The sequence below is a fragment of the Erythrolamprus reginae genome, chromosome 2 (genome assembly GCF_031021105.1).
Source record: "Erythrolamprus reginae isolate rEryReg1 chromosome 2, rEryReg1.hap1, whole genome shotgun sequence".
Classification (NCBI taxonomy): Eukaryota; Metazoa; Chordata; class Lepidosauria; order Squamata; family Dipsadidae; genus Erythrolamprus; species Erythrolamprus reginae.
Genome location: NC_091951.1, coordinates 273,845,226 through 273,859,665, shown reverse-complemented (window position 1 = coordinate 273,859,665; position 14,440 = coordinate 273,845,226). Strand labels below are relative to the sequence as shown.

At 37.8% G+C, this 14,440-nt stretch overlaps 1 protein-coding gene across 1 annotated transcript; it reads left to right on the top strand.

Moving 5' to 3' along the window:
* The first annotated feature begins 3,252 nt into the window (after window positions 1-3,252).
* ZFAND5 (zinc finger AN1-type containing 5) lies at window positions 3,253-14,351 on the top strand. The gene is made up of 6 exons (XM_070742656.1): window positions 3,253-3,878; window positions 7,227-7,383; window positions 7,583-7,694; window positions 8,029-8,129; window positions 12,425-12,550; window positions 12,728-14,351. The coding sequence occupies exons 2-6, from the start codon at window positions 7,233-7,235 to the stop codon at window positions 12,874-12,876; spliced, it is 639 nt and encodes a 212-aa protein (XP_070598757.1). The 5' UTR covers window positions 3,253-3,878; window positions 7,227-7,232; the 3' UTR covers window positions 12,877-14,351.
* The last annotated feature ends 89 nt before the right edge of the window (window positions 14,352-14,440 follow it).

The window sequence follows — 14,440 nt, the reverse complement described above, 5'->3', positions numbered from 1 at the left end:
AACACAATGGCCTGTGAACATTTATTTGCATCAGCTGCAGCTGTTCAGAACATTCCTTATCTTTACTAGTGTACTATAACATAAAAGGCTCACAATTATTGGATATGAATTTTTTGATAGTAGTGATTCTGATTGTAGAAAGTTAAAGAAAGTTAAAGAATTATTATGTAAAGATGAATAATGAAAAGCAAATATAGCCATAGCTTATCTATTTACTGAGAAATAATACTTAGCTAAATGTGATTTTTGTGTAAACGTATAACAGACTACAGAGGTTACAAATTTCAGGTCTGAATGAGCTTTCAGAACAAAATGAGTGGAACACAAGCTCAGGGAGAGGAGAGCAATCTTAACTATATAAGAGCACCTTTTAGTCATTTGGTGACATTTTTGTATCTCAAATTAACTATGAGTTTATTTACGTTAAGGACTTAGGATTTGTCAGGCCACATATTCAATGCAACACTGGGAAGACCAACACACTGAAAAAAATTGAGATTATTTTGAGACTCTGCAAAATAACCTTGGCACTACTTTCAACTTGCCCCTATTTGAGAAAAAGGTCTTGCTTTAAAAAGGTGCTGTATCATATGATAAGGATCATTGCTTTCAGCCAAGTAGGATAAAAGTCACAGCTTCTAGCCAATCATAAAAGCCAGAAACAAAATTTATTAAGACCCATGAGGCATCTTTTGGGGTAAAGAAAGATCATTCTCATTGTCGTGTGTAGTACATATTCATGATGAACCATTTCACAACATCATAAAATATTTCTCACAAATACAGTACTAGCATACCACAGAGAAAAATTTGCAAAATAGAAATGTTTCTAGTAATTTATAGTAATCCATTCATTACTATAAAGTAATACAGAAAAGAAAGCTAATGTTAAGAATTCATCCACTTACTAGTAAGCTCCCTTTCTCCAAAAATGTTTAGGAGGTAAAAGGCATTCATTCTGCCTAATGAGAAACCACCACGCTAACAGTGTTGTTGCACAAGTATAATTCCTGAATTATTTCATAGTAACAGTCCTGTGGATATAGCCAAACCTCCATGGAATGGGGGTGGGGGTGAGGAGAGCACACAAAGCATTTAGATATTACAAAAGTTGAAATACATGATCTACCTAGTTATTCTAATATTTAAAATCAATATATAGGTTGGTTGGACTGTATCTGTAACCACTACTGTAGGTCATCTATAGCAGTGATTTTCAACCTTTTTTGAGCCGCGGCACATTTTTTACATTTACAAAACCATGGGGCACATTGAGGGGGGGGGCGCGGCTAAAAAAGTTTGGACAAAAAATTCCTCTCTCTTTCTCTCTACCTCCCTTTCTCTCTATTTCTCTCTCCCTCCCTCTTTCTCTCCCTTCCTCTTTTCCTCCTTTCATACTTAAAGAGAGACTAGAACCTGGTTTCCAGATTTCTAATCTGGTGTCTTAGTTCTTATGCCAAAGCGGCTCTCTTAATTATGAACTAAGATTTGAGCTTCCCAGTTATTTTTTTTCCTTTCTTCTTAACCTCTAAACATGAGAGAACAATATTAACAGAACTCTAAACTCTTGACAAGATTTAAATACATTATAGTTAGAACAATTAATGTGTGGAACAGCTTGTTGTGAATGCTCCAACACTGGAAGTTGGATAACCATTTGTCTGAAGTGGTGTAGGGTTTCCTGCCTAAGCAGAGTTGGAGAAGAAGACCTTCAAAGTCCCTTCCAACTGTTGTATTATTATTATTATTATTAGTAGTAGTAGTAGTAGTAGTAGTAGTAGTAGTAGTAGTAGTAATAGCTATTATTTAGTTTATATAGTTAGAATACTTCCCAAGCATCTAATACATCACACTGTCCTAGATGCTTGGAAAGTGTTCAAGTTGTGATATGAAATCCAGCATATAAATCTTGATTGCTGTGTATTACTATTTTTTGTGAAGTAATAACAACAATAAGTTATTATTTAGTTTATATAGTTATTATAATCACAAGTTGAACACTCCCCAAGCTTCTAATATATCACACAGTCCTAGATGCTTGGGAAGTGTTCGACTTGTGATATTGTGATACAAAATCCAGCATGTAAATCTCATTTGCCGTGTATTACTATTTTTGTGATGATGATGATGATGATGATGATATTATTATTATTATTATTATTATTATTATTATTATTATTATTGTATGCCGCTCCTCTTGGAGCGGCTCACAACAAAATACAAAGCACAAATCTAATATTAAAAACAATTATAAAAACCCATTATAAAAAAGTCATACCATCCAATTAAACCATACATAAAATGAAAGAGCTAAGGGTCAGTTATGTCCCCCAAGCCTGGAGGCATAGGTGGGTTTTCAGTAATTTGCGGAAGGCAAGAAGGGTGGGGGCAGTCTTGATTTCGGGGAGGGGGGAGTTGATTCCAGAGGGCCGGGGCCGCCATAGATAATAATAATAATAATAATAATAATAATAATAATAATAATAATAATATAAAAATAATAATAAAAATAACAATATATAATAAACATTAATCTACAATATCATTTAAACTAATTGATCAATAGGATAGTTCATAAACTATTAGTTCCACAAAAGTGATCATAACTATATAGTCCCCCTGCCGTATCATTATCAAGACCTTTTTTTAAAAAATGAGATTTAAAATGTGCAGGGTTTTGAACAATTCAAATTTCTTCCCCAGGCCAGAAATCACCTTAAAAGAGGGGGACGGAGAAGATCCCAAAATTAGGACGGATGAAGGCTTACAATTCGAAGGGTTACCTTCATTTTCCTTTGTGGTTGTATTTCCCAATGAGGGCTAGCTAGGGGAACACGCAACATGTCCGGCTTTGATAGGCACAAGCCAACCTTTTTGATTTCAGAGCGCGTTGGGAAAACGAGACGAAACGGCCGGTCAACGTGCGGTAATCCCCAGGTTAAAAGCGAGCAACGCTCTTAGGAGGATCAGCCTTTAATCCCTCCCCTCATGGCATGTTTTTTTTTTTTCATATCCCAGCCCAACCGCGCCCCCTCCCTTCACCAGTTCCCAGACCCCTCCGCCTCCTCACGCTCGGCCGCGCTTCAGCGGGCGAGCGAGAGGGGGGCGTGGAAAGGAGAATGACGGTGACGTTGACACTGACTGTGAACTATGAGGCGTCGCTCGCGCCGTCGCTCGCGTACACGTCTCCAGCCCACTTTGGGGCTCAACCGCTTTTTTTTTTCCTCCTTCCCCAATGTGCGCGGGAGGGGAGAGGAAGGCGAGGGGGAGGGGGAAGAGCGAGGGAGGGGTTGGAATGGTTGACGTATCAGGCCGCCCTTCCTCCTTTCGGCTCCTCCCCCTCGCTCGCCGTGGAGCGACTCCCCACCAGGGCACAAGCCAGCGCGCCCGCGCCACTCAGCGCTTTAAGAGCCCGGGCGGCCGCCTACTTTTTTTTTTTTCCTCCTCCTCCTTCAACCGGGAGCCCGCGCGCTTTCTTCCTCTCCTCCGCGCTCGAGGGTCGGTTTTGTGCGCGCGCGGGAAAGCGAGCGGCCGCGTTTTCATTCCAAGGCCCCGGAGGCTCGCGGCGGCGGCGGCGCCATTATCACCAGCGCACGACGACGACGACGAGGAACCATCTTCGGGTCCCCCTCCCTTCCTATCCTCCCTCCCTCCTTCGTCGCCGTGTCTAGTTCCGCGCAGCGGCAACAGCAACTCCGCCTCCTCCGCCTCCTCCTCCTCCTCCTCTTGGAACAAAGGAAAGAAGCGGCGGCAGCAGCGGCGGTTGCTGCTGCTGCAGCTCCGGGGACCTTCTTCCCACTAAAAGCCCCAAACAGCGGCGGCGTCTCCTCCCCGGCTCTCTTCTTTGCAAGTCGAAGTATCCGGGACGCCGAGTGACGGTGAGCGGCCTTTCGTTCCAGGTGCGGGGTGGGCGGCGAAGGGGGGGGAGATGAGGAGAAGGGGGCGTCGTTCTCCGTCTCGCCTCCACAGAGGAGCGGAGGGGGGGACGCGAGTGGGGATCTCGCCTCCCGTGTTGCGAGCCGCCAAAAACAGGCGGCGGCGGGCGGGAAGTGTGGGGGGGGCGCCTTTTCGCTTTGTTTGGCCGAGGGAGGACAACGGTGGGGCAAAGGGAGAGGAAGGACAAAAGGGCCGCTTGTTTGCGTGGCTGAGGGGGGGGGGGAAGCGAGTGAAACTGAGGGGAAAAAATATGGATGCTCTTTTCTTTCTCCTCTGCCTGAAGAGGCGGGAAGGGCAAAAGTCGCCGAAAGGGGAGCGGAGAAGAAGTGGCGGAAGGGGGGAAACAAAAGGAAAAAAAACTCTGGGAAAGGGAAACAATGGGCTTTGCCGGCGCGGAATGGTTGGGAGCAAAGCCTTTTCCTCCTATTTTTTCCCCCTTCCCGCCTTTCTTCTAATTCTGCCCCCCCCCCCCTCACTTGCCGCTCCCGTTCCCTTTTTTTTTCTTCCTCGGGGCCCAAACGGCCTTTGGGGAACCGGAGGGTGGAGTGAGGAGATCGTTGGTGCGCGTTGGCCCGGAGCGCGAGGGGAACGACGGCTTGCTGGGTGGTGGTTGTTTTTTTTCCCTTCCTCAGGCTGGCTCGGCCTTGCCATGACTCAGTGGTTTTCTTTCACGAGGCCCCTCAGGCCTCGGTATGTGTTTGTCAGCTGGGTGGATGTGGCTTGGGGAGAGAGGGGGGGGTGAGATGGCGAGCCGGAGCGAGGAGGCCCTTGCCTCACACCGGCTTCTTCGCCTATCCCCTCCCGGTAGCTCAACTAAGAGAGTCCGCCCTGACCGTCAGCGTCGCCTGCCATTTTCTTCTCTCTCCCCCCCCCCCCGCTTTTTTTTGGTGTGTGTTTTGTTGGTCGGGGTGTTTGGTGTCCCGGAGTGCTTGGCGCCCGAGAGCGGCCCCGCTTTTCTTTCATCCGCTTTGCCTGTCTCTCCCACCCCCTCCCCGCCGCCCCTCGAAGCGCTGAATTACTGGCAGCGGCTTCGCCTTTGTTTCCACCGACTTGGCCGGTATCCATTGTGCCACTACGAAACAACAACCAAAAAAAAAATCCCCGGCTCCTTGTTTTCTGGTCCTCTTGAGTCTTTCTCCCCCCCCCCTCCAAAAAAAAAGCTTTCCAGGGCCTCCCAGTTGGAAACCCCCTCACACACACAAAGCGCCTTCTTGTTTGTAAAGTTAAATGTCGTGTAGACGGGCTGAGTGAGCAGTTGCGTGCCGTCAGTGATGCAATTTTCTGTGGGTGCAATGCTGACTTAGTAATCACGGTTTTTCCTTTCTTTACCAAAGAAAGTTTCGTCTTTTTTCGGGGGTTGAGCAATCTACGGAGGGCTGTTGAGTTCATTCTGTGACTTCATCCTTGGGATAAGAGTTAACTTTTAAAACCATTTTTTTTAAAAAAATTATTATTACTTTATTGGAATTTAAACTCGGAATAATGGAACCACTTTTCCTTTCATACTACTATCCCATTCTGTGCCCTGGAGTCTTAGAACAAGTATGGATGCAGTTCTTGTTGAATAACTGAAAGTTAGGTTGAACAAAGAACATGTTTATTTTACAATGTGTCACCTTTGGTTGGACAGCAGGAACCATACTTTTATTTTAAAAAAATTAAGCAACAATCTGATTTTTGTAGCCCATGTATGTAGGGGTGGCAGAACAATTACTTATACCACTGTGACTAAATTAGTTTGACAAATTTCCGGGTTTTTTTCTTTAACACTTAGAATTGCCCTATAATTGATATTTTTTTTAAAAAAAAATATTTAATGTGAATACATATTTCCCTGTTTTAATTTCGTGAGCTGTACTGGAACTAGGCAGCTTTTGAGATAAAAATAGAAGCTGATTTCAGAGGCCCCTGTTGACAGGGTTTTATCTGAGCTTCTAGCTCAGCTTGTCACATTGCAGCCTTGTGACAAGCGGAAGCTAATGCGCTCCCCCATGTGACCTTAGCTTCTGAGGAAAAACTACAGTTAGAGGACACACATGAGGTGGTATTAGAAAGCATTATAGTTATACTAAAGGTATAACACATATTCAATAACATTGAGATTATAAATTCCATTCCAAGCGCTACTTGCAAGCTATCTGAAAATCAAAACTCTTTATTTCATTTAGCATCATTTTCATTTTACCCATTCCTCATTTCTTGAGTATAGTATTTGTCCTATTGCTTTAGGACAATTTGAACTGAAATAGCATTATGTGGAAAGAGGCTATGCTTTTACAAAGATGCAGTATTAAATATATTGGATTGAATAAGCTAGTATTAAATTACTTGACACAACTTATTTACAAAGCAGATTACATTGTAGGCAGATTCATATGTTGTTTAAAACTACAAAACTGAATGTTTTAATCTATCTGTAAAGAAATAAATGTACTTGGAAAATGCAACTATGCTGTCAAGTTTTTTGAACTAATAGGAGTGAAAATGGCTATAAGAAAGCAAACCATACCTATATACACATATAATAGCCTTATCTATGTTTTATAATATCAGTCAAATTCCCTATCCAGAAATGATAGATGAATATTAATAAACAATATTAGTCTTGCAAAACATTTCAGTTTGTTTATGGGATTGTGGCAGTGTTAGTTAATGCAGTGCTTATACTAAAAGCAGGGTTGTGAATCATAATAATATTTGCATAAACTCCACTCTTCCTTCCCATAAACCTATATAAAAGCAATTTGAAGTCCATTTAGTAGCTCAGGAACTTTGGACTTCAGTAAACAACATAATTGTCAATGGAATATGCAGTTAGAGGCACATTTGGGTAATTATACCATATGGGTAAGCCATATGTACCTGCACATTCCACTTGTTTTTGGTTTTTTAGCATGTAAGCAGCATTCTCATTAATAGAAAAAGATTCTTTTAAGTGAGGGTTGAACTGGGAATGGCTCTAGGCTGAAAGGAGTCAAATGATAAGCAGTTTATTTTCTTGTAGCTTAACTAGCAGCTTTAACAATTGAGAGTATTTACTAATTTCTCCATCCACCTGCCTTTTGACAGATAAGATGAAGATTGTTTCTTCTTCCCAGCTTAGTCTTCAAATATATATATATTCACCAGTACCGTTCCATCCCTGTTTATGATCTGCCATTTCATGATGATATCCATTTTACAGTTATGCAGAAGGCTAATTGTGCCATACTATCATTTGTAATAGCTATTCTTTGTGAATCATGAATGTATAGCAGCTCCTAATTATGAATCCTTTGCTCTTTTTACAGTACAAGATGGCTCAGGAAACCAACCAGACCCCAGGACCCATGCTGTGTAGCACAGGGTGTGGATTTTATGGGAATCCTAGAACTAATGGAATGTGTTCCGTCTGCTATAAAGAACATCTTCAGAGACAGCAAAATAGTGGCCGAATCAGTCCAATGGGTATGTTTTGGAAAATCAAAAATGAAATACTAGATGTCAATACAGTACATTTCAGAAATAGCTGGAATGAATATTACACCATGCTTTTGAAATGTTTTTCTTAAATCTGAATTCATTCACTATAGTTAAAAAGACCTGGAAGCATTTAATAACCGTCATTTTATTTGCTTAAACATTCTAATATTCTTTTTTAACCCAGGAACATCAGGTGGTTCCAATAACCCTACCTCAGATTCTACATCTATACAGAGAGCAGATACTAGTTTAAACAACTGTGAAGGTGCTGCTGGCAGCACATCAGAGAAATCAAGGTAAGACAAAGATGCTAAATTGAGATTACTTAAAATGTTTTTGTTTTACAATTGCATTAGATTCTGCTATACTTAATTAATAGAAGTAATAGTCTATTTTTGCAGTTAATCTAAGAAATTATAATGATGAAAAATTTATAATAATATCTTGGATGACTATAAGAATAGATTTTAAGATCAGTTGTTAATAATTTGTTATCAGAATTTATTATCAATGGGTTCAATAATTCAGTTACTGAGAAGAGCTGAAATTATTAAAAATCTTAGCTTTATAAAAATTCTAGTCTTCGTAAAAGCACTAACAAATTGCTTTCATTTTACTGAATGCAAGCAGAAATGTGCCTGCTGCCGCCTTGCCTGTAACACAGCAAATGACAGAAATGAGCATTTCAAGAGAGGAGAAAATAATTCCGAAAACAGAGACAACAGAGCCAGGTATGCCTCTTTAAAAATAACTTGAGTGCAGTTAGTACAGTGGGACCTGGCATGTTTAAACATCTATAATCAATGAAGAAAACTATAATATTTGGTATTTGAACACTTCTTACACAGTTAGCCCAGCTATGAGGCAGTAATCTAGTCAAATGTGGCAGATCTCAGAAAGCTAAGCAAGGTAGGACTTGGTTAGTATTTGGATGAGAGGCAACCAGGAAATCCCAGGCTTGTAGCCTAAAGTATGAAGCCCAAAAGGGTGGGTATGGGGGAGAGGGGTTAGTGGAAGAAGAAAGTGGCAAACCACCAAGTAGTTACCAAGAAGAATATATTGTCATGTGGTTAAATACATTGTCACTCAGTTTAAAAAAAAACACTTTATTTTTACTTTATATATTTAAGGGAAAAAGCACACAGGAAACTATCAAAAATTATTCTTAAATCATTGAATTTTCTTCCTATAAAAATGCTTAATTTGCTAGTTGGATCAATATCTAATAAATTCAGAAGACAATAAAAACAAAAAAAAACCCATGCAAAATGCTTATTCTTTTGGAACTAAATACATCTGCTACTATGGTTACATTGCAAATTCTGACAAGTTCCAAAAGTTAATTTGTAATATCAGCAAACTTACATTCAATCATACATATGTATTCATTTATTTCCATCCATACTCATTTAATTCATTTTAAGTGGGTCATCAAAGTTTTTGTCAAAGCTCATTTAAATAATTATTCTGTATCATCACCATTGTAAATAGTGTTTTTAGGGTAAACCTTCTGCAGTAAATGTTTTATTTAATGTATGGTACAAAAACTCATTTTTAAAATGTATTAAATTGAATATAGCTTAAAGGGAAAGTATTGCAATAACTTCATGGTTTCGCTTGAAATTCAATAATGGGAAGAAATTCTTTGCTTAAATAGTGTTTTGAAGGAAATATAAGAAAGGTCACATATATGCTAGAAGGGGAAACAACTATATAAAAAGATAGGTGTATCTCAGTATTGGCAAAATGTATACAGGTAGTCATTGACTTACAGCTGTTCACTTAGTGATTGTTTGGAGTTACACCGGCACTGAAAAAAATGAGCTATGACTATTTTTAACATGACTTGCAGCATCCCCGTGGACAGATAATCAAAATTCAGACGTCTAGCAACTGACTCACATTTATGACAGTTGCAGTTTCCTGGGGTTTGTGACTTTCTTACAGGCACAGTCAATGGGGAAGCCAGATTCGCTTAACAGTGTTATTAACTTAACAGCTGCAGTGATTCACTTAACTATGACAAGAAAGTCTTACCATGGGGCAAATTTTACTTAACTGTCTCAACAACAGAAATTTAGGCCTTGATTATGGTTGGAAGTCAAGGACTACCTATATTCAGAAGTCAGAAAAAATATATTCGGAGCCTTTTCCTTTTTTCAAGTTCTGAACATTAGTACTTTATGTGGTTACTTGGCATAAGTGAGAAATAGTTAGGCTATTTACTTGAACATTAATACCAATACATTTCTTAAAAATGAAGAAATCCATGTTTAGATAATAGCAGCTTGTTTTAAAACAAACAACATTTTAACATAATGCATTCATAATCATTGTTTAAACAATCTATTTTAGAGACATAGCAAACAATTTTATCAGTAGCTGAGTTGCATATAAATTCAATTAACTCATTTTATATCTGTAAACAAAGGTTAAATTAAAATTTGCACACACCCCATGTTCTAAGCAACAATACATTTTTCCTCCATAGAGTACAACTTACACATCAGCTGAAGTTGATTGCACATTAGATGTTTTTCATGAATTATGTATTGATATGATAACTTAACCACATTGTTTATATTCATTAATATTAAATTGATGTTTAACGTGGACATACTTATTCATTTGAACTTTGTATTCTCTCAATACTTTGAATTATAATTCTCATGATTTCTTAGCGCTATTTGTGCTAATTGAGTCATATATTTCTGCAATATTTTGTTCTTACATATTTAATAATTAAAATATCTAGAGTTTTTCCAATAGTGTCATCCTTGATGCACTTCATCATAAGGGTGAATTTGAGTTGGATATGAGACAAAATAGCTCTGAGATAAAAAGCAACTCAATATTGATAAACATTCTTTGCATCCTTTCTTAAAAAGGAAATAAAATTTTTAATATTCAATCCTATCTCAGCTCAGAATTTTAGAATGATTTAAGATGACTTTATAAATTATGTGTAAAACATTTCTACATCATTAAAAATTGATTACACTGGTAGCACAATGGCTGTTTTAATTCACCATTTAAATTATAGCACTATACGTCACCCTGTAGACGTTTGACGCATATTTCATTTAGCTGAATGAAATAAAATTCCTGTTATATAGACAATACCATAAGTGAAAGAGATAATTGATCTCTGGAAAGTGGCAGTCTCTAGGTTTTTTACCCGGTTTATCCATACAATTGATTATAGGCCTGTAGTCTGTATTGAAATGATAACAACATCTCTGTAGCATACAAACACATTTTCAGGTGCCTTCCTGTTTATTCTGAGCAAGTGTAAATTGTTGTAGCTGCTATGTGAAACAGTGATGGAGGAAAGAAAGCTACTTCAAGGCATTTACTTTCAGTAAAAAATAATTTTCTAAAAAGGTGGCATAAGTAGAAATTAAAATGCTGTAATAACTCATAAATATTACTGTCTGAGTGAGAACCACGAAAACGTTAGCTTCCCAAATAACAGAAGATCATAGTCTCCTTTCCCTCCATTATTGGATGTGCTGATTGGAGCTGGTAGAAGTTAGAATTACACAATACTGTATATAAGTGTTGGAAAAAGTTCTTCAATTTCCAAAGTAATTGTACTCAATTATTACAAAATTGTTTTAAATTGTCCAAAGTATTAAAAATAACTATATAATTAAAAATATTATATAAATATTCCTCAAGATATTTTTAAAAAGAGAAATGGGAAAGAAGAAAGATAACTTCAAGAATGTTTTTCACCAAATTATTATGTCCATGAAACAACTTCGACCAATGTTCCATTGCTTCAAATCAATTGTGTCTTTATATGACAAAGATAGGTGGGGTATTGGTTTCAGGGTGCTGTTCTGCTATTGCCCAAATATAAATGCTCAAGAGGATGGTTCTTAATATCTGAGTACAAGGAACTCAGAAGTATTCTGTTTTTTCTCAGGATCATGCTGATCTGACTGTTCCATGGGTGGTCTGCTTATTTTCTACAAGTTGGTTCTTGAGTTGGAAGCAGTTTATGGTGTTTTAAATATAATATTCCACCTTGAAAAGCAATTCCCAAATCTTCATGGTAATCAATATTGACAGCAGTTTAAGTGTGGATTTTTAAATCCTTTTTTGCAATTTAACAGTAATTGCATTAGAACCACAACAGTAAATCACTACTCTTGTATTAACAGCTAGAAGAAAATCAACTATATAGCTAATAGTTGCTTAATACATTCAATGCATGTGCACTGTTTTGCATTGGTAATAGTTGCATAAGCAGATCCGGAACTTATTCTGAACACAGAAAAAGCATCTAGACAAGTCAGTGATCACTGTTCAATAATAGAAGCTTCATCCTATGTTTAAGTAATCACTTTTTCCTTTCATTCCTGTGGCACCCATGCCATAGTATAGATTAGTGATGGCGAACCTTTTTTTCCTTTTGTGCCGAAAGAGCATGCATCTGCGCTACCATAGATTCACCATTACTGGTATAGATGAAACTGATCCTGCTACAGTACTTGGTAATACAGATTTTGCAAAAATACAAGTCTTAGCACTCAAAGTAATATATACAGTACTGCTCAAAAAAATAAACACTCAAATAACACATCCTAGATTTGAATGGATATTATCATTGAATACTTTGTTCTGTACAAAGTTGAATGTGCACAACAGCATGTGAAATTGATTGTCAATCAGTTTTGCTTCCTAAGTAGAAAGTTTGATTTCACAGAAGTTTGGTTTACTTGGAGTTACATTGTATTGTTTAAGTGTTCTCTTTATTTTTTTGAACAGTATACTTTTAACAGTCAAATTTTGCTTAGGGGGCAGAAAATTTTGTTTCACTCAATGAAGTTATGGAACACTGGTGTTTTGTTTCACATCTGAAACATCGGAAACTTTCACTTTAAGTTCAAATATCAAACTTAAATAGGGATATTTTCTATATCCTATTTTAACAAGGGAGTATGTGAAAAGGTGATGGAGATGAACGTTCAGATTAAAGCAGAAATACATATTTAACCAATTTCTGTTGTTCTTTTAGTGGTTACCCAACCAAGTCCTTCAGTTACTCAACCTAGCACATCTCAGAATGAAGAGAAAACACCTGAAATACCCAAACCAAAGAAGAACAGATGTTTTATGTGCAGAAAGAAGGTTGGACTTACAGGTAGGATACTGGAGTTTGTTTTGTCCAGCTCCTTGCTTTAAAACAATTTGGGAAACATTTAAAGGACTTTCAAAGAAGACAAATACCTTTAGAGGATAAGGATAGATGTATTGCTTAGAAAGATAATGCATTAGTTACCATAATTTACCTCAAGGTACTATTTCTGTGTTTTCACAGGATTTGATTGCCGATGTGGAAATCTGTTTTGTGGACTTCACCGTTATTCTGACAAGCACAACTGCCCATATGATTACAAAGCAGAAGCTGCAGCAAAAATCAGGAAAGAGAATCCAGTTGTTGTGGCTGAAAAAATCCAGAGAATATAAACTAACCTACTTGGTGCAAAGACTGATTTCCTTTGTTTTTATTTTAAAATATTCTAGGAAAACATTAAAGAACAGATGCATGGCCATTTTCCTTTGATGTTCTCCAGAGTTTTACTTTAGTTTGTCTTATTGATTGATATTTTAGGATATTGTGGGTGTTACAGGCAGAATTGGATAGATACAGCCCTTTAAAATGTATACATGCCCTCCCCCAAATGAATGAAAGAGTTAAGACCTGCATTGGAAAACAGACATGCGCAAAGGACAGAGTTGTCTAGTTCAAATGTGCCAAATAGATGCATAAAATCTGCATGTTTGCAGCAGATTTGCCTTTTGGGATTGTTGAAAGAGGTATATCATCTTTGGATAGTGCTAATGTGCCTGTTTGATTAAATGGTACACCAAGAAAAATTAGTCTACTTTTACCATAGTTAACCGGAATCATCTTTAATTTCCACACTTCATTGTTTTAAGGCTGAACTGCAGAAGAGCCAGTTTCTAAATGGAAATGAGTGTTCAGGTGCCATAAACTGCAGTTTAAGATTACCTTCTAGAGGATGTAATCTTTGGAAGTGATAAAAATTGTTCAACTGTTAAAAACTAGTTCTTGAAGGAAACTTTTTTTCAAAATTTTATGAACTAGCCTGCAACAGAAGACTTGTCTGCTTCTTATTCTTAAGTAGCTAAATACATTGTGTAGCACAAGGCAACAAGCATTGATTTCAGTTTACAAAAAAGGCTACATTTTTGATAAAAGTTAATCACAGCAGCTCTTTCAAATAAGCACCTGCATCTAATGAACCTAGTTTGCAAATGTATTGAAGCCTTTAATTTTTTCATATGCATCTTAAGTTGAATGTGTTCTGGTTTGAAAAGAAGGTTAGCCTTTAATTTTTTTTAGTTTCCAAATGTAGTGAGATTGCACCCTTTTGCATGGAGAAATCATACCCAATATGGCTGCTGTACACTAAGTGGTACCTGGAACCACTCTGAGGGGCTGCTTTTATCATTTTAATAGTATTTGGGTGTAGGACTGTAGTGTTCTTGGGTGTATTGCATGGGCTGCATTATCTACAGCATTGTACAATAACAACTCTAGAAAAGGCAGTATACTTCACTGATGCTTGTCTGGTAATATCACTTCTGTGTTATAATGGAAGGGTTTTTTGTGATGTATGAAACTTGTGTTTTTTATATAAACAAGTACAGTTTAGAGTAGTATAGTGGTAATGCCTGTTCTCATTTGTAAATAGTTGTGTATACATAGGGCACTACTTCTGATTTCTATTGCAGTGTTCGGTCTTAGTTTTCTTCATTAAAAGCATCAGGTTTTTGCTTTAAATTTTGTCCTCAGTTGAGTTATTAGATAAGCAAATGTGTACAGATAGTTCATATTTATGTATTGCACATAATCATGCTACCCAGCATCTATGCTATATTGTATTATGTAAATAATAAAATCATGTACAGAGGGATATAGTTCCTTTTGTGATGGTTCATTGGCATGGAAACTAATTGAATAACGAATGCTCTTTCGGTGGGGAAGAGGTGATTGCAATTTATT

What these genes read in the sequence shown, in the direction of transcription:
- ZFAND5 (XM_070742656.1), top strand. Translation starts at nt 7,233, where the DNA reads ATGGCTCAGGAAACCAACCAGACCCCAGGACCCATGCTGTGTAGCACA. An exon ending in AACAGAGACAACAGAGCCAG is followed by an intron (nt 8,130 to 12,424) that starts GTATGCCTCTTT and finishes TTGTTCTTTTAG; the next exon opens with TGGTTACCCAACCAAGTCCT. An exon ending in AAAGAAGGTTGGACTTACAG is followed by an intron (nt 12,551 to 12,727) that starts GTAGGATACTGG and finishes GTGTTTTCACAG; the next exon opens with GATTTGATTGCCGATGTGGA.